Genomic DNA, 25,482 nt, shown 5'->3' on the forward strand with positions numbered 1-25,482 from the left:
ATTAAGATAGTGTGTGAGTACACTTGCATGAGAAAAGCAACAGACTGGCTGCAAATAATATAGTCTGTATAACTTGTAGTGTAGTTGTGTGATGAAGTCTTCACTTTACACACCGTATGGATAGACAACAACTATCTGACTTTATTGTTGAATGGCGACATTTAATCTCATCTTGCTTTATTTTGTGAATGCAGATTCTACAGGTCACAGATCATGAAGCTCTCATCCACGGATCTTTTGAGCCGGCCACAGTGGGGATACGTGTATTCAAAGACAACGATACCAGTGTATAAACCAGCGGATATTGGAACTGTCTTCAAGGACAAGATTGCAGAGAACTGCATTTGCGGCTGCCATTTTGTTTCTTTATGTATTCTGTAGTTACCGATTAGTAAAACTGAAAAAAACAAGATAATTTTGAAAAAAATAAAAAATACGTCAGTGTGATGCAACAAGGGTTTTGGTGTATTTACCATGTGATTGCAGAAAATGAATCATATTGAGCTGATTACAGTTTAAAACACTTTTACTGAAATGAGGGCAACAAACATACAGTATATCTTAACATCTATCTATACACATATCTTAACATCTATCTAAACATATATCTAAACACTATCTAAACATATGTATATACACATATCTAAACATCTATCTATACATATATCTAAACACATATATATACACATATCTAAACATCTATCTTTACATATATCTATACATGTATCTAAACATATATCTATACACATATCTAAGCATCTATCTTTACATATATCTTAACATATATCTATACACATATCTTAACATCTATCTAAACATATATCTTAACATATATCTATACATGTATCTAAACATATATCTATACACATATCTAAACAACTATCTAAGCATCTATCTTTACATCTATCTATACATATATCTATACATGTATCTAAACATATATCTTAACAAATATCTATACACATATCTAAACATCTATCTTTACATATATCTAAACACTATCTAAACATCTATCTATAAATATATCTATACATATATATATACACATATCTAAACATCTATCTATACATATATCTAAACATATATCTATACAGATATCTAAACATCTATCTTTACATATATCTATACATGTATCTAAACATATATCTTAACAAATATCTATACACATATCATACATGACATCACAGAAGTCCACAGTGAGGAGAGGAGGGCAGCTGATGCTCTGCACTGGATGGACTTGGTGGAGGATCAAACTGCTCCATCACTGGGTGATGCTCCACATCCGCTGATTGGCTGGACTCCTGTGAATCCTGCAGAGGAGGACAGAGGTGTGACTGTTTCTAGAACATGCAGCCAGGAGACGGGGCTTACATTGTACTCCTGTGGCAGGTGATATATGTCACTCACATGGACGGTCATTGGAGTGGCTCCACAACATCTGTCTGCGACGGGACCAGGACTGTCTGCGTGGGACGTGCCTCCATCACAGCCGACTGTGAGGTGGATGCCAGTGGTGACACACACGGCCTCTTAGACGCTGCTAAACCAACAAACAAAAACACAGATCAGTCTTTTAAAACTTTAAAAACACTTTGAAAATAAGATACCTCTTCTTACATCCGCAGTAAACTACATCTGAATACTTATATTGAATCAAATTACATTGATTTGAGAAAGTCCAAACTTTCTCAAATCAAGTCTTCAGTTAAAGGGCCACTACGTAGTAGAAATTAATGAGGTAATAACACAAACTCAGAAATATATATTTTTTCCATAACTGAATAAACAAGCTGTTCTCAGAGGAAAATAACGTCTCCAAAATGTTGAACTTTTTGTACTAAATACATTGAAATCTACATTTTCTTGTCTGTAAAATCAATGTAGTTTAACAATCAAATTTCTTCTAGTTTTCATCACATTTCACATGACAGTCCTCACGTTTAGGAGCTTTTCTGCTGTCCCTCTTCCTCTTTTTGCCCTACACAAAAACAAACACGTCTTTACACTTTCCATCTGACATCAGCCAATGAAAACTGTTTGCAGTGACTCTTGTCCAGTGATGTAAACATGTATGAGTTGTGTGTGAGCAGTGTGTACTTACATAGTTTTGGCTGACAGACCAGCCGGGGTGTCTCTGGGCATGGAGCAGTTTTTCTCTTTCGGCCTGTTGATAGTAAATGGCCTGCTCCTCCGCTGACAGTGACTTCCACTGTGGACAGACGGACAACATACTGTTCGTTAGCGCACACACACGCACACACACACACACACACACACACACACACACACACACACACACACACACACACACACACACACACACTATACATACTGACAACAGACTCAAGCATTGATCAAGTTTGTAACACTGACTGTCACACTTACTCTCTGTCCCAGGACTGTGTTCACAGCCCCATTCCCCATCCTCTTAACACCCTCCTCAACATGGGGCCTGTGCTCCTTCATATACAGCATGAAGGCATTTGGTGGCCTTTTGATGTACGGCTGGTTGTCCTCCTGCTGACTTTCAAGGTTTCTCTTGCTACAGCACAAAAACAGGGTGAGAGCTCATGTTAACGCTGCGGAAACGTTATGATAAGCAGACAAATACAAACCATGTGTAAAATGTAACCTCGTCTGTGCTGTGCTGTACATTTTAACCCGTTAAAAGACACTGATTACCAGAAATGTACAGATAAATAATAGTCACCTGTAATCAAACAACAGCTGATGGAAAACAATTTAACCAAACTGTTTATGAGAAAGTCACAGAAAGGAGAAAAGTACATTTTAATAAAAAGTTTCCACAGCAAACTTACTTTGAGTTGGAGGTGCTCGGCTGAGGAGCAGCAGGGACAGCAGGAGGAGGGAAAACTCCTGCTGTAACAGCGTACAAGGGCTCTTCATTCCTACACAGGTAAAAAGTCAGATACACACATGGTTAGACAGTAGAAAGAGAGAGAGTGTCTGTGTGTGTGTGTGTGTGTGTGTGTGTGTGTGTGTGTGTGTGTGTGTGTGTGTGTGCGCGCGTGTGTGTGTGTGTGTGTGTGTGTGTGTGTGTGTGTAATGATGCAAGCTGAAGCTGTATAGCTGTGTGCACTGGAGTGTTTGTTTGCATCAGTGTGTGTGTTACTTACATCATTCCAACATACTGCATGTTGTGGTCGAAGCCTCCAGGGAGCCTCCCCACTGGTACGCTGTTATACTGGAGGAACAAACACACACAGAACAGGTGGTAAGACGAGCTGCGATGGTGCCATGTGTCCACCAGGTGTCAGGAAAACACGTCTACAGCAGAGTACAGAGTCTACAGCATTCAGCCATGATATGTCTGCATGTTTGTGCTGAGGGACTGCGGAGGATTGAAAGTGCCAAAATGTCTTTTCCCTTTGCGTCGCTCCCTAACTTGACCAGTACTAACTTGATTAAAAGTGTGCTTCACCTCTGACTAGCTATACAAAATGACACGACAGGACAAAGTCAGATCTTAGATTCGGTGTTTTTGTCCTGTAAAGCTGTTACCGTTCCTGCACTGATATCCTTCTTCTACAGCACTAAACCTGCTGTCTGCTGCAACCAAACAGTGGAGATGTTCAGAGTGTGTGTGGTGAACCAGGGTCTTACTGTGTGTGGAGGAGGAGCAGCAGGGTGACTGACGGCTGCTTCTGCGGGCATCGGGATGCCGTACACGGGCCACTGATACGGCAGGAACTGTGGAGACAGAGCGAGAGACATTTAATAAACCCATAAAACCCTTCCTCCATACGTGAAACCACACTCAGTGCTCAGATACTTTACATGTGTTGTGCATCATTACATTCAGGAGAACAAAGTCATCTTACATTAAAATTAAAATTTTTCCTGCCTTCTTTTGCCACAAAGCACCCATCATTGACAAATATCTGTATCAATACAGACATTGATCTACTTCTAATGACATCTTTGCCTAACCTATAGTATCTCACCTGTGCCTGGATGTAAGTGTCCGGCAGAACTCCAGAACATCCTCCGACCTGACTGTGTGCAGGCACAGGCTCAGGCTGGGTGATCAGTTGCAGCACAGCAGGTTCAGGAGGAGGAGGTGAAGGGATGGGTTGATTGTCCAGTAACTCAATAATGGCATCCTGGAGAATGGAGGAGATCTCCTCCCAACCCATGTATGACAAAATACAGTCAGCGTCTGTGATATTCTGCTCCATCTTGGCAGCAGGGATGATTGTCGGTTGGTGTTTCTGGTCACACATATTGAAAAGAAGCTGCTTTTGAGACACTTGTACCAGGACTAACATATATTATATTCACTTAGGGATAGAGTGTACTTCACTGCATTTATATGACAGCAAATATGGACAAAATATATGACTGGTTAAGAAAAAAGTGACGATTTGTTACAGATTCAGCTACTTAACATACATAAAGTTGTTATAATTGTCTTCACATGGACCAAATAAAATATTAAAATTCTGCTTACACTGTAATACATCAATAATAATACTCCAATATGACATTTTTATACTAATAAGACACTTTGAAAGGAGCCCTACTTTTACTTAGAACTATATATCTGTATTGTAAGTCTTTCACTAATATAATAAAGTATTTGACACAAAGGAGTTAGTTTCCTTGAGTCTTTCCATTTTATGCTGCTTTATATTTTGATTCCAGCACATTTCAGAGGCACAATTTGCACTTTTTCTCCTACAACTCTGTACAAGTTACATTACAGATGAGGATTTTACATCCAAAACCTGTGATTAGCTAATAAAATATGATGCATTGTAGGCCTAACAGATTTGAATACCAGATGATTCATTTATTATAACAGTCTATGATGTAAAGTAAGTAGGCCTATTCTCCAAGAACACAACAATTTCCCCATTGTCCTATTTATACACTGTATATCCGCCAAAACGTTTGTTGTAGAACAGCGCGCGACATTACGCATGCTAAACTGTGTTACCTTGATTAAAAAGCGCGCAGTTAACAACAGGACTTGTCAAAAAAAAATGTAACTCTCTCGGACAATATATCCGGTTACACTCTCAGTTCAGTTTCAACAATTATAGCATCAGTCTCAGCTGCACAGAGAGACGGCCCTGGTGTGTTTACACCTGCACGTGCTCATCTCCTAAAGTTCCGTCGTCTCCATGGCGCACGAGACAAAACTCTTGTTGTTTTTTGGTATCTTTTTAAAAAAAGGCCCAGTCGCCATCCTTTCCCCTAAAATTTCGAGATTAAATATGTAAACATTGATTCCCTCATACAAAATAACTGTAGCCTATCTAAAATCTAAAACTACAACCATGATCACATTCCTCACCTGTCGCGGGACTTTCAGCACATTCTTATCATCTCAAAATCACTTTACACCGAGAAAACGTCCAGTGTCACCCAAAACTGACTTTTCCTGAAAAACTAGCAAAAATGCTATCAATATCCTATTCATAAATCCAACAATTTACCAAGAGTACATACACATCTTCTACACGTTTAAGAAGATGAATAAATACATTTGGTGTGATAATAAAAGATGTCCTACCTGCAGCAGGTGCCTCGCCACAGGGGGTCCACCAGAGGTGTTACAGGTGGTCTACTTCTTGTAGTTGTCCAAGTAATCCAAAAGGTTTGTTTGAAGAATCTTCCAGGTGATCAGGTATTATCCAAAAGGTTTGACAAACTTTCCAACAACAGATCCGCAGTAGGTCACCTTGTCAAAGTTTAATGTGCGAACAGAGAAATGAACGAGGGGCTGCAGCTTTTATATCTTTGGTCAACGTTCTGTTTCCATGGCCTTCAGTGACGCGTGTGCGTGATCGAGTGACAGATTCTGTGCAGCAAATTGATTTATTTAGTTTTCTTGTGTAAAATGTCGTCATTCAATAATATGTCATTTAAATGTGTCAATAATGTAACTTCATTCATGCCAATAAAGTTTATTTGAATTGATAGATATAAACTGTGGGATTTATTTTTTTCTCACAATTTTAGCTTTTTATCTCATAACTCGGCCTTCCTGTGAACACAAACATATTTTCATAAGGATGAATTTCCATTAACATTTTGTCTTTAAGTGGCAGAAAAGGGCTTCTATACCATCCTCATCCTCTGTACTGCTCAGTGTGTGGTGGTCAAGTTTGGTTCTTTAGGAAAACATGTGTCTCAGTTTATTTGTATCATTAACATCTATAAAACTCATTACATTAAAAAATGCAGTATTAAGATAATGGTTGTTGGTGACGTATTAATGAACCCCCCACTGATGTTATTTAACTGCTTTCATGGGAGCTCAGGTCTCTTCTTATGAGAGCTGAGCTCCCTCTGGCTCCCACATAACTCCAACCCTGTTTCTATACATAAGTGATGTGTTTGAGCTTTCATCGGATCAACAGACTGACAGATGCTTCTGATGTGTCGCTGTAATGATGAACAGTTCACACTATCTCCACCCAGAGCACAATCACAAGGTTAAACCCTGAATGAACCATGTCAGCATAGTTTTACTGCATCAAGATCTGCTCTCTGAAGGAACTTTCTTAGATACAAGATAATGAATAGAACCGTCTGCAGACAATACATGTGAATCAAAGCATGTTTTAATAAACTATGACGATATTTAATCTCAGGGGACATGACAAGATTGAATCATTAATTAAGGAGCAATGTATACTGTATATCTGCTTCTGGCCTATTGGATGGAGAATGATTACATTTTTTTCATGATGCATTTTGATTAATCAAATACAAGCACCGAGAGTTTGAATTTCTTTTCCTCAGATTAATCTATTGAAACCTGTCTGCGTTCTTTATTTTCAGACTTTCCGGTGGAGTGGAGGCATGGAACGCTGGGTGGCTTTGTCCACAGCAGAGGAGGAGGCAGGTACCACAATGTCAACATGTGAAAATTAGTTGCCTCTCTTTCTTTCTTTTTTTTTTCTTTTTTGTTTTTTATCCCTTTGCCAGCCTCTCCACTGAACCCCATGGGATTTGTGCCATATTTTATCTTCTTAATCACGTTTCTGATGTTTAAACTCAGGTTTTTATGCTTAAGTTTAAAACATGCACAAAAACAGTTGGAACAGTCTTGATGCTTTCAGTGCCCAATGACAGGAAGTTTTATATATTTCAAACAATGAACCACTTGAAAAGATGATTTCACATCAAGTGCGTACATGATGGTACAATCTCTTCCTGCTTTTTTTTTAACCTGGTGTGTTGCATTTGGTCAGTTTTTGACGGCCATTTGCATTTTTAGAATTTTTTTTTAAATCTGCAAGCACACCACTAGATACCAGTAATCCTACTCACTGGACCTTTAACCTCCCAGGAAAAATAGATTGGGCACACCGTTATAGATTATTATACGGTTGATCACTCCATCTACTGTTTTCTCCCACAACAGCCAGTTTCCATTAAAATCTTGCACAAACTGTAATGTGCATTTGAAATGTTGGCAAACTGAGACTAAACAGGTGAACACTGGGAGCAGTCTGTCAAGACCTGAGTTATGGATAAGGTGTTACCTAGATAGTATAAACCTTTTGGGGTTTTCTAACAACATGTCCATACCTGTGGCAACAGCCTGATTGCAGTATTGTGCCTTTAATAATTACAAATAAGTAATGCTTAATTATGACAATTAAGAGTTTAATGTGGGTCGGGCAACATTTTGATCGTAAGTTGATAGAAACTTCATCAGAGATTTTGCCAGACGGTTTATCCATGGGAAACAGTGGAAGAAGGCTGCCCAAACACGGGACACTGATGATTTACAGAAAAAAGGAGGGAGATGTTGTCTGCAAAAAGTGACCATGGATACAAAAAAGTAATGGGATGCTGAAACTATTGATAAAGAGTGTTATTTATGTGTTAGAGGAAGGACGCCAGGCTTGAAACATGTGACGTTGCAATTCAGCGTAGCTGACAATCCAAAGTCTTTACTGTGTTTTTCACGTGGGTCTGATCATACCATTTACATCATGGTGGCCTGTGTTTGATTTGTTTTGTTTTTATTTGATTTTGTGTTTTGTTAAATATATCTATGTCACAACTGTGTGATTTGTCACATGTGTGGTGATTTTTTAACATCCGCACAAGTCTGTTTACAAACCTCACTATAACCAGAGGTTTGACTCGGGAGCTTTAGCAAAAAGATGAAGTGCTGCTGACAAAAAAAGAAAAGGTGTATATACATATTTAATAAAAATCATTCAAAAGGATAATGTCATGGTTGTAAACCACATTCTTGAACCATCTACTTTATTTATTTATTTTACTATTCATTATGTATCACAATGAGCTAATGTTTAAAGTTAAACTGGCAGATTTGGGTCATTTAAGGTCTCCAGAGATAATGTAGGCATCTCAGTCGTATCTTTGCATGTTTGTATTGGGGAGAGCACTTATATCTGCTCCAGCAAACTGTGAGAAGTCCGTCACTGCAGTATGGCGGCTGAAGAAATCAGGAGGGCACAATTATGAAACATGCTTTCATTTTGTAATGATGACTTGTGTGGATGACCTGACCAAGCAGTACCAGAGGACAACGTCCAAGACTGAGCATAAAGATTTCCAGTCAAACTCTGAAGGCTGTAGCTTGTTTTAAAAAACATTTAAAAAACCCACACATCAAGTGGTAATCCGAGTCTTCGGAAGTCCAGGGATCCCTCACCCTGAACACGTGTTCGAGCTCATCCAGCCATTTTAGACGAGGGGCAAGCTAACTCTTTTAGCTTAGCATTTACAGTGAAGATTTCTGCATCGTCTTTTCAGATCAGTTTGGGATCATTTGGCTTCTGGAGACTTGGATTATGCCATATGGACTGTATCTTATCTTATTATTATGTTGTTTATGTTTTAAAAATCCCCTTCAGTTGTTTAGAAGAATGTTGCATTGCTGTTTTGCTGTGAAGCCCAAGTCCTCAAACTTGGTAAAATGAGGCCATCTGTTGGTATTCAGTTGTAACTGATAAGGAGTAGTGTAGCATCCCCGGCTAAATGATGGTCGAACTCTCAAACTGATGGTTTACACTCATTTATTCCTTGGACCGTAGTCAATATAAACACACCGTAAGAGCTATGAAAGAAGAAAATAAAATACAGTTACCTTTAATTGAAATTACTTTTAACTTCTTTTATCCCATAAACAATCATGTAAGTTGACTCTCCTTTTATCTATTTTAATAAACTCATTGTAGACTCACAGGTTTTACTCCATGAATTTAAATATATATTTTAACTGCTACGATTGATGTTACAATCATGAAGGAAAATTCACATTTTAACTGAAGGACAACCTCCCATAGAGTGCAATATAAAACAATATTTAACATGAAATTAGCATTTTTTAACCGTTCGTTTTTAACTCAATAAACAGTTTTTAACCTTAGCAGACCTCACATAAAACAGACAAAATACATCTTGTTGCATTAATAAAACAACCTACGAGTTAGCTTATAGCTTCATCTCATTTCCAATACAGACCGGCAGCTTGGCCGTTGCTAATAGTAGTTACCGTTAACCACAACACGTTCTATACATAAAAAATATCTACAGCAACCAAACTCAAGCCGGACATAAATATGGCATGAAAAGGTAACAAAACAAACCTTGTGCCCCTTATTAGCCAGGTGCTAGGGCGTTTCATGTAAGTTAGGCACACTTTAGCATTGAAGACACTTTTCCTATTGCCGTTAAAGTCCGAAGCACCGGACGTGTACGAGTTCTAGGCGAGACGCTTTCAAAATAAAAGCACTGAATGTAACGTCTGCTTAATATATATAAAAAATAAAAGCCTGGCTTTAAAGAATGTTAATAAGAAAACATAAAAACACATAGAAATACTACACTCATATTAAAGGTCATTTACAAGTAGTTTGTGTTTATGTTCTTAAATAATGTCATTGTTTATCATAGTTTAAGAGAGCTAGGCACCACATAACGACAGTGATAGGATGAAGTTGGTTAAATATGCATTAAATCAATCAATCAATCAATCAATCAATCAATGTCTTTAATACAGCTACACAAAACTGCCTAAAAAACAAGTTCATTCAAGTGTTTATTGTATAATAAGTATAATTCTTTTAAACTAGATCCGTGGTTCAAACTATTTACTGTATACAAAAAAGTCTAATTATAAAGTACAATTTTGTATTCTTGTCTTATAAGTTTAACCCTAAATGCAGGCATCCAATGCATAATTGGTTTGAAAGGAAAACAAATAAAGTTCTTAATCCTGATTATGTCTTCTGGATTTGTTTATGTGTACTCCACTGGTACTGTATATATGAGTTAACTACAGGTGTATTAAAAGTACAGTTGAAGGTTAATTTCATGCATCAAAAAATAATACCTAAATAGTTACCAAGTAGCCTTGTATACTTTAAAGTATAAAAAACACAACAGTAGACTCTAAGTATGATGTTAAGTTCACTTAAAGAAACCTTAAAAGTAGCTTTTAATTTCATAAACTAAAAACTTGACTAGTATTACATAACTAGTATACTTACAGTATATAGCCCATATAAGTTTACTTGCAGTATGGTACATTTCGTGTATTATTGCAGTTCAAGATCAAACCTAGATGTAAACGCAATTTACGCAATCTGACACTTAAAGGAGCACTCTGTAGTTTTAGGGAAGAAACTTTAATCAGAAGAGAAAGATCTTGACTGATTTTTGTTTATGCCTCAACAAACTAAAAAAACAAACTCTTTGTTTTCATGACTGAATAAACTGAATAAACAAACTCACCTACAATACTTTAAAGTATACTCAGAAGTGCATGTCTATAAACCAAAAAGTTGGCCCATTCAGTCCCGGTACACCTGCAGGTGTAACACGTGTACACTGCTATTACTAAACTTACTACATAAATACATGCAGTACATTCAGAAACATATTTGTATGATCTTATCTCTGATCTGATCTCTTACATAAACAAACTATCTTTGTTTTCATGACTGAATAAACTGAATAAACAAACTGACCTTAAAGGGCAACACAGTTCCATACTGTTTTACTTTGTTTATATGTGGCGGACCCTGCCACCTTTCTAGCTTCAAACAGTGATCAGGGGACTTCATTTTCATCTGAGAACAGCTTGTAAATATTTCTGAGTTTGTATTATTACCTCAATAATACTGAGGGTTTTTTCCTCCAAAACTACATAGTGCCCCTTTAACTCTTCGTCTCAGCTCCACTGATTGAATCTGTATTCATGAAGCCCTTGCCGGTCACATCTGGCAACCCCTGTCTGCAGCTTTTGTTCTTTACATGTGCAGTCTAATTAAAACCTCACCATAACGAACCCTTTGATTTTGTCATGTACTTCAGGAAATGCAATTTGAACCTTTCCCTCGCCATTAAACCTGATTCGTTCTCGTTTAGCCAATAACTCGTCCACCGCCACTCAGACTTTCCAAATAAAACGGATCCAGCTGTGTGCGGCTGTGCGCCCTCGGTGCGTCACACTTCTCTGCTGCGCGGTAGACAGCAGCGGCTGAGAGGAGGAAGAGGAGGAAAGATGTCCGGTATCATGCTGCTGTCGGTGTATTTGAGTTTGTGCCTGTTGTGGGCGACCGGCGGCTCGGCTCGGAGTGGGGCAGTGATCCTGCGGGACGCCCTGGAGCGAAGCCCGGTCAGTCTGAACGACATGTTCCGAGAGGTGGAGGAGCTGATGGAGGACACCCAGCACATACTGGAGGAGGCTGCGGACCAGGTCTGCGTCACATTTTATCCATTCATACAAGGGCTGTGTTGTGTTCTCTTTACCTGTGGAGAGAGCTCCAATGACTTGCCATTTATGTAGTATTTGAATCATAGATCTCATTTATTGTGATTGTGGAAAGAATCAGAGTCAGTGTGGGTCTCATCACGTTTAGTTGTCAGCTTAATTCTGACTGGCAGTCTTAGGTATGTGTTCCAACACTACACATACTTTCCATGTCTGCTTTGTGTCTGACCCACACCGTGTCTGAATACTTTTAATAGTCCTCTTCATCACAGTAGCTGTGAGAAGTACACAAATGTCATACTTGAGTAAAAGTAAAGTTGGAACACTTTTTGTCTCAGCACCTATAACTCGCCCAATACTTGTGATTGAGGTCTCAGATTTTGACACAAGGCACCCTTACTTGTCTACTAAAAGTAGAAGTGATTCAGACTACTCCAACTCTATAACAAAATTCACTATTTGATGTCAAATATGAGGATATTGTTACATTCCTGGGGTAAATGGTAACACAAACTTGGGTAGGCTGCAACAGTAAGAATGAAGAATTAAACATCGAGACCGCATCACAAAATCTGGATCTGAGGATGTTTATTCCCTTTTTCATGAAGCCTGAGAACCTAACAGGAACTGCCCGACATGTTCTCACTCCCATGTGGTCAAAAAGGAAAGCTTTGTCAGTGGCCTTAAAGGATAAGTTTACCCAAAAATGGCCAAAATCAGCTACTCACCCTCAGTTTCATTGTCCACAAAACAAATCTGGAGCTTCACAGCAAAACAGCATTGTAGCTTTCTCCTAAACAACTGAAGTAGATGGGGACTTGTTTGAGAGCTGAAAAATTAAAACCGAAAAAAAACCATAATGGCTCCGTACAGCTCGGCCTAGATCCAAGTCTACATAAACCTGAGATCCCAAATTGATTTTTAAAAGAAGTTATTCACACCCTCAATGTGCGGTTGAGCTTGTGCACCCATTTCAGTCGGGGTGCGTGCTAACACTTTTGGCTTAGCAGCTACAGTGAAGAAAAAAGTGTGTAAATAACATCTTTTTTAATAAATTTGGGATCTCTGGGCCTCTAGAGACTTGGATCATGACGCCCAAGCTGTACAGAGTCACTTTGTTTGTTTGGTTTTTTTGGGGTTTTTTTTTTTTCAGTTTTCAAAGTTTGAGTAAAAGTCTTAAAGTATCTCATATGTAATGTACTTTAATATCAAAAATAGAAGCAAAGGTAAATTATACATGTATGTATTTACATGTATTTATATACTGTGTACTATGGGTACATCAAGTATTTTTCTGTTTATCGGAATAATTCTTTATCTATCCAACTGACGTTTAAACTAGATGAATAAAAGAATACATAAATTACATTTGTTTTATTTTTGCTTTGATGCAGCATGAAATCTGCAAAGTAACTAGTAACTAAACTTACGAAATAAATGTAGTCAAGTAAAGTAAAATATTTTCCCTCAGAAAATAGTGGGGTAGAAGTATAAAGTAAAAAGTAGCAGAAAATGGAAATCCTCATGTAAAGTACAAGTTGTACTTAAAGTGATAGTTTGGGTCCCTTGATGTGGGTTGTATGAGGTACTTATGCCTAGTCAGTGTATAACCTGCAGTAGATGACCGTCAGCTCTTCCCCTGTGTGGAGAAACAGTAAGTAGCATTGACAGGGAAGCAGAGTACTGCGTTGTACTCTGCTGTACTCTTGCTGAACAGCATCAACAGCAAGACGTATTTTAGCCACATAACAGAAGGCACACCTAAAAACATCTATATCCGTTTCAGTGTACGCTTTATTTTGAACATTTTTGGTGCTTTTACTGCTTCTCCACATAGGGGGAGAGCTGTCGGTCATCTACTGCAGGTAATACACTGACTAGGGATAAGTACCTCATACGACGTCACATTAAAAGAGCCAAACTATCACCTTAGTACAATACTTGAGTAAATGTACTTGGGGACATTCCATATCCCCCAAGTATTGCACAGTCAGTCCAATAAAAGAAAAGGTTAACACTGAGTAACTTTAATCCAATGTGTTACTTTACATACCCATCTTATTTTTGGCCCCAGCTGTAAGTTCTGTTTCTTTTTCCCTGGAATTTGAATCCAGCAGGTCTAATAAGTCTGCTGAGGTTTCAGTATTCTGTGTCTGGTTTTGATCATTTGTAACAACTGTTAAGTTTTCCCCTCATGTCATCCAAGAAGTGGAGATTAATACCGGTCAGTGGATGCTGCGTATCAACAAACTGTCTACAGTTATAGCCACCGTGGGATTTATACTCCCCCTCGCTCTCATATGGAAATCTGATGTAAGGAAGTAATGGAAATGCCATGTGCTTTAATTTATATAAGCTTTATGAATGAATTCCATGTGTATCTTAACATTCAATCCAACAGATTGCTACTGAGAGCGCTAAATCATCTTTAACAGCGCTGGATCTGCGTCCTACCTACCACAACAAGACTAGGATGATGATAAAGGATGGGGACAGAACCGTTCAGGTCCTAGATAGAGCTGACAAGGTAGAGGTTAATTTACATTATTACATTACATTCATGCCCTGTACATTTTGACTGGATTTAGAAAAGGGTTACTGTTTAAAGGGTAACTCCACCAATTTTTAAGATTAAAGTGTGTTTAGTAAATAGTGAGTACTACTGCATATGTGGGGAAAAAAAGTAGTATAAAGTCTTTTGTGGCTCATTGCCTCCTGTGATGTCACTCAGTGGCTAAGTTGCACTGTGGGTAATGTAGGCGCCAGGTTTTTGAAAAGGAAGACAAAAGTATTGATTGCAAAGCGTGATATCTCTGGTTCTGCTGAATCAATTTTGACCATTTGCTTGTATAACAAAGCTAGACCAGTGGACCGCTTTTCAAAACCTGGTGGCTACATTACCCACAATGCATCTTATCCATGGAACGACAACACGTAATTTATTACATCGATTTAAATTACAATTATATGCAACTTTCTCTGGAGCCACTAAAGGCTTTATGTTACTTCTTTTACATATGTGGCAGTACTCTCCAAGACCTGTAAACACTTTAATGTGTAAAATATGTGGAGTTACCCTTTAAGAGATTGTAGTTATAAGGTGTTTTCTCCCCATATTCCTTTTTACATGAATAAAACACATTAATATCAGTATAATTGCTTCTGTGTTTGAGCTCTGACACAATATGTAACTCTTTTTGCTATTTGTAGGAAACTAATAACAAAACAGGAGAGGTTGGTCTTTCCCACATCCACATGGAGATCTCTGGCCAGTGGAACAGTGTGGATCACGTGAGTCATTTGCCTTCCGTCTGTGTGGTCTGCATGTGAATAATTAGAGGACTGTGGGCTTAAAGCTTTCTCGTCCTTGCTGTTTCCTGGAAATTTGGTTTCCATCCTGATGCTGATGTGATTAAAAATACGCAAAATATCTGATGGAGATGCAGTTCTCTTTTTGAGCGAGCGTATAGCAGCGTAACTTGTTGGGTCTGCTTGTCCAGCTGAGAGGCTGCTGACTCAGGATTCCGGAAATGTGTGTTTGGTTTTCAGGCAGAACCACAAAATCCAGCTGCTGCAGTTTTAGATCAAATGTTTCTCTGGTGATGATGCTAACTGTATAGGCAGCCCTTCGTACGCACAGATAAAAGCTTGAGTCTAGTTTTATCATGTTTTCTCACATTCCACTGAGCGTCAGTCATGTGTTATTTGTACTTAAGGATTTGTTAAGGGATTAGGGTTTTACATTCTGTAGTCAGTAAGAAAGAGACAGAGAGGAGGGCTTTCTAAAACTGTGGCCGTATTGTCTCTGCTTGTTTTATAAAGAATGAGATCATCCAGCAGACAGGCCTACCATATACTTTTCATAGTTTTAGCTGAAAGGAGGCCAGCTTGGATTGAGGTCATTACTGCTGCTTGCTGCCTGTTTTGCCATTTTCCTTTACAACAGTGGTTTTGATCTTTTCCTTTCCTGGCAGCTGTACAGAAAGTGGTTGTTAATAGAGCTTGCTGCTGGAAAAAAATGCCAGGGAGCAAAAAAGCCTGAAGGCCAGGCAGGGTAAGGTCTACTCTTCTGAACTGACTGACTTTAGATACTTCACCCTCTACATGGAGTTGCACTTGAAAAAACAGTTAAAGGTGCATTATGAAGCTTTGGGGAAGAAATTTTAATCAGAAGAGAAAGAGCGTCACTGGCTGATTTTTTATGCCTAAACAAACTGAATATACAAACTCTCTTTGTTTCCATGACTGAATAAACTGAATAAGCAAACTGACCTTAAAGGACAACACAATTTCTTACCTTTTTACTTTGTTTATATGTGGCGGACCCTGTCACCTTTCTAGCTTCAAACAGTGTTCTCAGGGACTTTATTTTCCTCTGAGAACAGCTTGTTTATTCAGTCATAGAATAAATAAATATGTCTGAGTTTGTAATATTAACTCATTAATAATGTAAATTTAAAGTCCCTCTCCAAAACTACATAGTGTCCCTTTAAGGAAGTCACAGTAAAGTTGGTTGAGCACTTCATCTAGAAAAGTGTGTTTTGAGGATTACACTGGGATATGTGGTTGAAAAGTTATGCTCATCGGATGTCTGTAACTATTAACGATTAGTAGCTGGATAGTTTTATGTGACGCTGTACTAAATGTTCCTACTCTGAGACTCTGAATGTGTAGATGACACGCTGCTGCAGCCTCGCTTGACACGAGTGAGCTGCGCTGCTCACGCTGGCTGTGCGTGTGTGTGTGTGTGTGTGTGGGCTCCAACCCGTTTACATAGACACTGAAATGAAAAGCAAGACGTTCCACCACACACACACTGCTCACACAGGCAATGTGTTCAGCCCGTAACTATAAAAATGAAACTACGATACCATTCAAAAGTTTGGGGGAATCCAAAAAATGTCATGTGCTCCATAAAAACTCTATGATTCTAGTTTTGTTTGTTTGTTTTTTTGTGTCTTTTTTCTTATTGCATGACAGTATCAGCTCAAACATCACCTTCAACAACCAGGCAAATGTCATCTTCATATAATCAGATGCATGCTCGACAAGTGGCATAACTCCTCCAGCATCTTTTCATCTGTCCTGTGTCTCATCTTGACAGACAAGATGGAGGATACATTTAATTCAGTTGTCTCTCTGTTACCAGCTCTTACTTATACTTTGGCTTTCCTTTCAAATTATTTGCAAAATAATCTTCCTGTCTAAGGCTTGAATCTTCAGTTACAGTGATCCCTAAATACTTGTTTCCTTTGGATGTTGTATGACGTATGTCCATGAATAGACATTATATTACAGGGAATTACAACTCTTCCTCTGCACTGAGAGGTGATTGATATAAAGCATTGTATAGCAGAGCGTACAGAAATGTTTGGTCTGTGGCAGTCTTCAGGCAGCACTCAGTGACTTCTTGTTTCTTCCAAAAATATTTTTCCCTTGCTGGAACGGATGCAATGGATAAGATGTTGAGCATAAAAGCCTCTGTGTGCACTTATAGGTCAAATGCCATATGCAGAGGCCCATGCCACAATGTATCCCAGCATAAAAACAGCTTTAGGTGCATAAATTGTAAAGTCTAATGTTTATTTAGTAGACTTTAGTTACTGGTCTTTCTCCATTTTCTGCCAGGTAAACTGTGGAAAATATTTTAACAGAGAGGTAGAAGTGGCTACTACGCCTGTCAGACTAATAAGAGCTGTAGTCATCTGGGATTTATTAAGGTAATTGCGGGTTATTGAAGGTAGTTTGTAGTTTCCAGTGTGTCTCTGCCGCAATAATATCTCATCTCATGGCAAATGCAGAATGAAAAAAACACTGTATTGCTGCAAATATGTGCATATTGACAAAAAAAAGCAGACATCAGTTAAAATGATTCTTTTTCCCATCATATTTCCAATGACAGCCTAATGAAATTAAATGTCCCAGGTGGAGGAGGGTGTGTTAAACAGGGGAGACACACGGCTACACAGTGAGCATGCATATATTTTGAGGACAGATTCACCAGAGAGCACATCAGCACCTCACAAAGATGCAGCAGTTATGCTCTAGAGACTGTCATTCTGAGGAACCCTGTTTAATAACAAACAGATTCTGATCCAGTCTCTGACTGTGACACAGCCCAGTTAGCCTCAATACTGCATTCTGTTTGAGGGAGTTGGCTTCGTTTCTATGCTGATTTTCCCAGAGGCAGAACACACAAGATAAAGACCCATAAAAAAACAAAAAACTCCAAAATGATGACTTCACGGCAGGCCGGTGCTGGTTTTGGCACACGCTGTTTCCTCTGACTACTGGAAAAGAGTCAAACTAAATCACAAATATCTGATTAGCATTCCAAAGTGTGACAAGAAAAGCCCGACTAAACCTGTCCATTTATTCTACAGGAAAAGTCTAATTCTTTAAAAGAGCTCAATCAATGTTGTCGAAGCACCCAAAAGTCATACTTGAGTAAAAGTAAAGATAACATGTTCAAATATTACTTTGGTTAAAGTGAAAGTCACCCACACAAATAGTACTTGAGTAAAAATCTTAAAGGTGCATTATGTAGTTTTGTGGAAGAGATTTTATTCAGTTACTGATTTTTTATGCCTAAACAATCTAAATAAACAAACCGTCATAGTTTTCATGACTGAATAAACACTTTGTTACTTTGTTTATATGTATATTTTATATTTATATATGCGGCAGTGTCCTGGGGACATTGTTATCCTCAGAGAACAGCTTGTTTATTCAGTTATGTTTATTCAGTTTGTATTATTACCTCATTCATATTGTAAATATAAAAAGTATGTGTTTCTTCTCCAAAACTACATAATGCCCCTTTAAACATCATATATTGCTAAATGAACTTGAGTTTTAAAGTAATTTTCTGGCAAAAAAATGTACTTGAGTATCAAAAGTTCAAATAAAAATAAATCATACATATATTTACATGTGTATGTATTGTGTACTTTGGGTTGTCTGATTATTGGCCCGGTTGATTATCAGATGTGGTATTCTGCATTTCTCTGATTATAGGAAAAAGGGTTTGTTTTTTCTATCTGGTTGCTGATAAAATAAATGTATTTTTAAAACGTGCTACTTTGGCTCTGATGCAGCATCTGCAAAGTAACTAGTGACTAAAGTTGTCAAATAAATGTTTGCAAGTTGAAAGTACAATAATTTCTTCAAAATATAGTGGAGAGGAAATATAAAGTATCAGAAAATGGAAATACTCAAGTAAAGTACCTCAGAATTGTACTGAAGTACAGATACACTCCATCACTGACTGTGGTGGCATTTGTTTCTTTACTCTTGTTAGCTGTAAGAGAATACAGTCACAGCACCGGTCTCACTTCACTTTAGTCTTTCTCTGCCTTTTACTTCTGACCTTTGTTTTGTTTTGTTTTGTTTTGTTTTGAGATCATCCAGCAGTACAAACTCTTGAGATTTAGCCCATCTGCATGATTCAGATTTCACTGATGTTGTCTGTCAGACAGTTTCCATGGAGATGGACTGTGGCTGGCAGAAACACAACTGCAACCATCCACCGCGAGGAACCCATTAATTGAGGTTGCAGTGAACAACAGTGACTACAGGAAAATGTAAACCGTAATTACATTTGGTTGAGTGATTCTTGGTAGTGTGTCCTATTACAGTGTCATCAGATGAGCTAAACTTTAGATGAATGCAGGATACACACAACATAATTCAAATCAAACAATTTGAATGATCTTTTTCAGTACAACATGAGGACAGAGGAAGCTGATTTGAACCAATAACACTGAAATGAACGTGAATCCTGGTGTACATTCTCGTTAGAACCACTCTTTGGTCTATTTATGTAACTCTTGTCAAATCTCTCATCTCAGGAATGCATGGTGGATGAAGACTGTGGTGAGCTGAAATACTGCCTGTATGAGATTGAGAACTCCAAGTGCCTCCCCTGCATACCAACAGATATGGTGAGGATTTTGTTATTGTTGTTAACGTTTTATGTTGTGATTATCTGTTTGATTAAAAAGGCAAAGATGTGGCCAGAATTTTAGGTTAAAACATTCAAAAATTTAACTAACATTATCAACAGAATGCAAAGAAACAACAGTGTTGATTTAAATGTTGACGACGTCTATTTCCTGTGTTGCAGAGGTGTCTACTAAAGTTAGCATGCTTACCAGCTAGCCCCTGCTCGTCCTGTCTCATAATACTACTTTGTCCCGGCAAGAGGTGATAGTCCAATAGCCCCTGCAGTTTCAGCTAGCTTTTACTCATAATCATAACTTAACAAAAGAAACTCAATAAATGAGAAACTCTTACATTAGAAAAATACAACCGTACAAGTCCAGTCCCAGTTTGGTGTCCAGCCATGTTCACTCTTAGGCTGCCAAATCCAGTTGAGATGGGCCCTGTTGAACATGGTTACTTCCCCCTGTGAGCCGAGCTCTCGGCCCAAGCAAACTCTAGGGCAAAAGCTCAATGGCTAACTGAGCCATGAGCTAGTGAGTTAACGGTACCTAGCTGCAGCAAAGGATAGCTAGCAAATAGCCGCAGTTGTCGATTACTCAGGTGATATGCCACCGCCTATGTATAAGCTGCTTTCGAATTCCAGACATATTTTACAAATTACACCTTTAAAGGAGCACTTTGTAGTTTCGGGGAAGAAATTTTAATCGTAAGAGAAAGATCTGATTTTTTGTTTATGCCGGAACAAAGTGAAAAAACAAACTGACCTTAAAGGACAACACAATTTCAAACTGTCTTACTTTGTGTACATGTGGGCGGACCCTGCCACCTTTCTAGCGTCAAACAGTGTTGTGGGGACCTTATTATCCTCTGAGAACAGCTTGTATATTCATTTATTTGTATCATTACCTCATTAAATTGCAAATACTAAAATTCTGAGTTTGACTTGATTCTGCCTTGATTTGTCTTGGTTCACGTGTAGGTTCTTTTATATGCCATAAAGCAAACTCCCTTTGGTCTGTAAAGAAACTCAGCAGCAGGGTTTGTGACCCACTGTACACAATTCAAAAGTGTATGTAAACGTGCATTATCATGATAAAGTATCTCAATAGATTCAAAATAACAAAAACAATGTGTTAATCCTGTACGGGAGAGCAGCATTAATAAATAAAATGTCATAAATATCTCAATATGAAAAAGCTACACATACAGTAGTGCCTTTTACTAGAAATACTAAAATGAATCCAAAGAATGGACGATGGTAGAAAAATACTTTACCCATGAATGCAGCAGCAGACCATGTGTGCTTTACATACATGTTTGCATGTCTGAATGTGTGTCCCCACTCAGCCCTGCACTAAAGATGAGGAGTGTTGCTCAGATCAGATGTGTGTGTGGGGCCAGTGTACAGTCAATGCCACCGCAGGAACGGAGGGAACCATCTGTCAGAGTCAGAGTGACTGCAGGCCGGACCTCTGCTGTGCCTTTCAACGAGGTGAGCTTCAACAGTGACGCATTTCACAGAATGACCTGGAAGTGACACAAAACATTTCAGACAGACCTCCATATCCTCGAGTCAAGTCTGTTGGGCTCAGGTCAAACTAACTTAGTGCATATGTCTTTCCATGTGTCAATCACGGAAGCTTCATTTTTCCTGTTCTGTTCTGTCTAACTTTCTCATATTTCTATCCATTGTGTATATAGTAGTCTATATTACATTTTAACCAGCACAGTTGTGTCATCATATACTGTGTTTGTTTTTTTAAAACTCATTTTTCTGTAGTTTGAACATTTTCCAATTTGAACTGACCCACTTAAATTATAAAAACACACATTTTCTCACAGACCACATCAGATATTTAGCCACAAAGTCTCAAAACAAATTGGTAAGGAAAACATGACTGTCACTAAAGCCAGTCAGAGCAGAAGGATTCTCTCATAGTGTTCTTTCTTTTTAAAGCAGATCTTTGTTGTTTTATATAAACATTTCCAAATTCACTTTCCTACTGATTTATGTACTCTGTCAGTAATTCAGCTTGTAGCCAGTCAAAATACTTCAAACTCTGTTGAAATGAAACTGAAAAGAGACATCCATGGAAAAAGGCTCTTCTCTGAGACTTGTTTTAAAAGGTATTTTTTCGAGCTGTACCCTATCTCCTCATGTTTTTGTGTCAAAGTGACTAATGGGGACAGCATTTTTTTAAATTGGTGCATTATGTAGCTGCTGCAGAGCCGGGAGCCGTGAAATGGGCTGCAATGTAATCCCTGCAGACACCTTCAAAGTACATCCACCTAAAAATACTTGGTTTTGCCACTGACAGGCTCAGAATGTGATGATAAGATCTAATTTGTTTAACCAGGAGCAACTGCTAAAGCCACCAGACTCAATTTGCAGAAACATTAGTTTGATCATCGTGAAAAAAAAATGTAATTCAAACTGAACCCTAATTGTGCAAAAGCCTGCAGGGATTACATTTAGAGCCTGACAGATGCTGGATATTTTGGGCGAATGCCGATACTGGTATTAGCGAGTAAAAAACATCTGATAACGCTATATCGACTGATAAAGTCATAATATATATAAATATATATAAATATATATACTGTATATGCACATAAATACATTTGCAATGATCCTGCAAATGTGGTTGTCAAACTTTTGCGTATTTGACAACATATACGCCAACATATGTATAACCAATACTGGCTAATCATTGGCCAACCCATATATTGGGCTGGCTCTAATTACATTGCTACCCAACCTGCTCATTAGTGGATTGATTTCAAAGATTGATGTCCCCATTAGTCAATGAGTCACAAAACAATGGAAAAAAAGTTTCAGGTGGAGAAATTCTGGAGTTGCTGTCAAACTGGACCTGAGCATCTGATACTGGCTTCATATTTTTAGCTTGTGTGTTACTACAGGTACTGGGCAGTTAATGTAAGTGGTGATACAGTGGCCACTGTGGCTGAACGGGCAAAGTAAAGTCAGTTTTGGACTTCCATTATTTGTCCCTCTGCTGGTTCTTCCAGAGCTGTTGTTTCCAGTGTGTAATCCCAAACCAGAGAAGGGGGAGTCGTGTTGGAACCACCCCAACCTGCTGATGGACATGCTGGCCTGGGATCAGGAGGGTCCCCGTGACCACTGTCCCTGTGCGGACGACCTTCAGTGCATACCTCGTGGGTGAGAGAAAACATTGTATACATTTACACTTCAAATTGCCCAGAAAGGACACCAATTTGGGATAACAACAGATCTAAGTTATATGTGGGGAAATAGAAGTAAGCAAAGCAATGACAACAAATGTTTAAAAATGTCTAATTTCCTTTTTTCTTTCTCTCACAGACGTGGATCTGTTTGCGGGGAGTAGTACTGGAGATGGAGAGAGCATGAGGAAGTTGTCTATAACCCTTTCTTAACAACGGCCCACCTGCTGAGCCACAGGTTTTGTTTTGTTTTTAAATAGGATGTCGCTTCAGGAAAGGACTTGCACTGTTTTATTTATGCCTTACTACCAGTGTATGTATTATATACCATGGAAGAAATAAAAAGACTTGTTTTTAGTTTGGACTGAGAATCAAGATGGGTTTCATTTCTTTTTTGCTGCATGGATGAGAGCTACGGTAAAACACCACTTTGACCACTAGAGGGCAAACTTTTGTGTCTTTTCTGTGTCAGGAAGTGTAACTTGAGAAATAACACACACATGAAGTCATTGAGATACATGAAGGAAATATTCAGGATGAGGATGATGGCCGCACAATCATAGTACAGACTCATACCAAGCTCTGTCTCACTCTTACACACACACACACACACACACATGCAGATACACACAGTTACGGGCACATTCTATAGACTTACATTAGTTTCCTGGAGACTTACCCAAACCATAACTACTACTTGCCTAACCTTTACCTAAATCTAACTTTAGCCTAACTTTAAACCAAGTCTTCGCACTAAAATTTAATGGTTTACGTTATGGGGACATTTTGTCTGTTTGACTGTGCAAACATTCATATGTCCCCACGCATGAGTAATACACACACACACACACACACACACACACACACACAGACACACAAGTTGTACAACTGTAGGAAACAAAAAAGTCTTTCATCCTCTGTGTTTCTCCACACAGAAACTGAATATGTACAGCCTCTGTCCACACTTTCAGGCAAAATTAAAGCCTGTTTTTGTTTTTCCAAGTTTACATTTTTTGTTTCATTTCATAGACTTGTATATCTTGAACAGATACCTTTGTTTTTGCGTTCTAAACCCCCTTTAACGTGCTATAACCTAAATCTATAAGCATTTAAGAGATTGCCTGGTTTGCAGTAGGCGGTACTTGCAGTACTTCTACAACCACTTTACAAGTTCATTCCACAGGTGTCCATATGTGAGAGGAGGCTTTGAGCGGTTTTAATAGAAGCGAAAGGAGCTTCGGCTTTCCCACAGGAAATGTCGTTGAAGATATTTTGCATATTAAGCCTTTTTCCCAACAAAACCCAGTTTCTAGACGTCAGTTTAACCTGAGGCCAGTTTGTCTTATTTACACATTAATACTGTTTTTTTCTGGGTCTCTGTGTAAACCTTTCAGAGGGGATTGGGAATCATCGGCAAATGTCTGCCCTGAGGCCCCCTTACAGGTTAATCTGGCGGTGATTGCCCACGCTGACAACACAAATATATTTATGCTCAGTTAGCAACCTCTATCTGAAGTTTGCTAACATTAGCTAAATTTATAGCCACCACAAGCTACTGCTCACTAGACAAGTAAGGCTAGTAGCAAAGCAAAACCCTTGCCTGCATTGAATTGAGCCAGGGTGTGTAGCTATAGATCCAACATTTCACGCATTTTCATGCATTACTGCTTTCAGGACCTGATCACGTAGCCCACGATAGTGGCCCTTTCTGCAAGGGCCTTTGCACAGCTGCAAAGGATGTGTTCAAGGGATCCTCTTCCAGAGCAGAGGGTGCACAAAGGTGCTTCACTCTCCACACATGGAGACTTGGATGAGGAAATGGACACCGTAGTAGTTTGTCCGCAGGATGTTATCCCAGGTGACCCTTTGTAGATGTGTCAATAATCCTTGCCGTCTCAGTCAAACCATACTGCTTGCTCTTTCTTCCTCCACTCCTGCTTGAACGTCATCCTGGACGAGATGGCATCTCTCTTTGCCCAAAGCTTTGCAGATTTTGGTCCTGGGAAAGTAACCGAGACCGGCTCTGCCGATGGCCACATTCCCCACTAGCTCCCTCTGCATCAGCCAAGACACAGCCACCTGTAGCGCCTCGGCTGCTCTCTGCCCGTCCTGACCTCAATGCCAGCTGCTGCCACTTCGGGATGCCTCAAGACTCTGTACAAGAATGCCTCTCGACACCATAATTTCCTCTTTCAAACCACCGACAGGGAGTTGCAAGATGTTACTGTTGCCATATAGTGCTGTGCTGCTTCGACTCTGGGGAAGACCAAGATCTTCCTCTCCACTGACTCAACCACAAAATAGAGACCTCATACACCATCAGGGGCCACAGAATCTTGGCCAGGATGGCGTGTTGGAAGGCCCTGGCAAGCCTGATTTGTCCACTTTTGTGAGATAATTTAATATCAGGTATTTTAAGACTTTAGAGGTGACTTTCACTTTTACTAAAGTAATGTTTTAACATTACATCTTTGCTTTTACTCTAGTATTACTTTTTACAATACTGGGCCATACTTCTACTCAGCTACATTTCAGAGGGAAATATTGCACTTTTTACTCCATTAGCCAGCATTTATTTGTTAAATTGTGTTACTTTACCA

General features: G+C 38.9%; 2 protein-coding genes and 1 long non-coding RNA gene across 7 annotated transcripts; 1 reads left to right on the top strand and 2 right to left on the bottom strand.

Moving 5' to 3' along the window:
- Positions 1-521: 521 nt before the first annotated feature.
- LOC311263321 (protein pop-1-like) lies at positions 522-5,820 on the bottom strand. Of its 5 annotated transcripts, XM_084363294.1 has the most exons (11): positions 5,540-5,820; positions 5,321-5,415; positions 3,966-4,232; positions 3,625-3,711; positions 3,138-3,205; positions 2,820-2,909; positions 2,386-2,542; positions 2,102-2,209; positions 1,939-1,978; positions 1,408-1,540; positions 522-1,310 (listed from the first exon to the last, which is right to left on the bottom strand). In XM_084363294.1, exons 3-10 carry the CDS (start codon positions 4,197-4,199, stop codon positions 1,416-1,418), a joined length of 909 nt encoding a protein of 302 aa, XP_084219420.1. In that variant the 5' UTR covers positions 4,200-4,232; positions 5,321-5,415; positions 5,540-5,820; the 3' UTR covers positions 522-1,310; positions 1,408-1,415. The 5 variants fall into 5 exon arrangements, 4 of the variants coding, with proteins under 4 accessions (XP_084219420.1, XP_084219419.1, XP_084219418.1 ...); XM_084363293.1 differs by lacking the exon at positions 5,321-5,415 and having other exon boundaries at positions 5,540-5,819; XM_084363292.1 differs by lacking the exons at positions 5,321-5,415; positions 5,540-5,820 and having other exon boundaries at positions 1,408-1,537; positions 3,966-5,313.
- A 3,195-nt stretch (positions 5,821-9,015) lies between these two features.
- On the bottom strand, positions 9,016-9,858 carry LOC311263613. Its single transcript, XR_014623371.1, has 2 exons — positions 9,606-9,858; positions 9,016-9,073 (listed from the first exon to the last, which is right to left on the bottom strand). It is a non-coding gene; the product is annotated as an uncharacterized lncRNA (long non-coding RNA).
- Positions 9,859-11,430: 1,572 nt separating this feature from the next.
- Positions 11,431-23,257, top strand: dkk3b (dickkopf WNT signaling pathway inhibitor 3b). Its single transcript, XM_084363541.1, has 7 exons — positions 11,431-11,719; positions 14,136-14,261; positions 14,945-15,025; positions 19,585-19,677; positions 21,026-21,170; positions 22,709-22,859; positions 23,022-23,257. Exons 1-7 carry the CDS (start codon positions 11,525-11,527, stop codon positions 23,044-23,046), a joined length of 816 nt encoding a protein of 271 aa, XP_084219667.1. The 5' UTR covers positions 11,431-11,524; the 3' UTR covers positions 23,047-23,257.
- The last annotated feature ends 2,225 nt before the right edge of the window (positions 23,258-25,482 follow it).

Source organism: Pagrus pagrus, assembly GCF_965226575.1.
Source record: "Pagrus pagrus genome assembly, chromosome: 10".
NCBI classification, from domain to species: domain Eukaryota; kingdom Metazoa; phylum Chordata; class Actinopteri; order Spariformes; family Sparidae; genus Pagrus; species Pagrus pagrus.

Bases quoted from the DNA above. Each gene is read 5' to 3' on its own strand.
- LOC311263321 (XM_084363291.1), bottom strand. From the start codon at position 4,289: ATGTTAGTCCTGGTACAAGTGTCTCAAAAGCAGCTTCTTTTCAATATG. The intron at 3,712-3,965 runs GTGAGATACTAT...CTGTCTCCACAG, and splicing joins ACACTTACATCCAGGCACAG to TTCCTGCCGTATCAGTGGCC. The intron at 2,910-3,137 runs GTAAGTAACACA...TTACCTGTGTAG, and splicing joins ATGCAGTATGTTGGAATGAT to GAATGAAGAGCCCTTGTACG.
- dkk3b (XM_084363541.1), top strand. From the start codon at position 11,525: ATGTCCGGTATCATGCTGCTGTCGGTGTATTTGAGTTTGTGCCTGTTG. The intron at 19,678-21,025 runs GTGAGGATTTTG...GTCCCCACTCAG, and splicing joins CCTGCATACCAACAGATATG to CCCTGCACTAAAGATGAGGA. The intron at 22,860-23,021 runs GTGAGAGAAAAC...TTTCTCTCACAG, and splicing joins CTTCAGTGCATACCTCGTGG to ACGTGGATCTGTTTGCGGGG.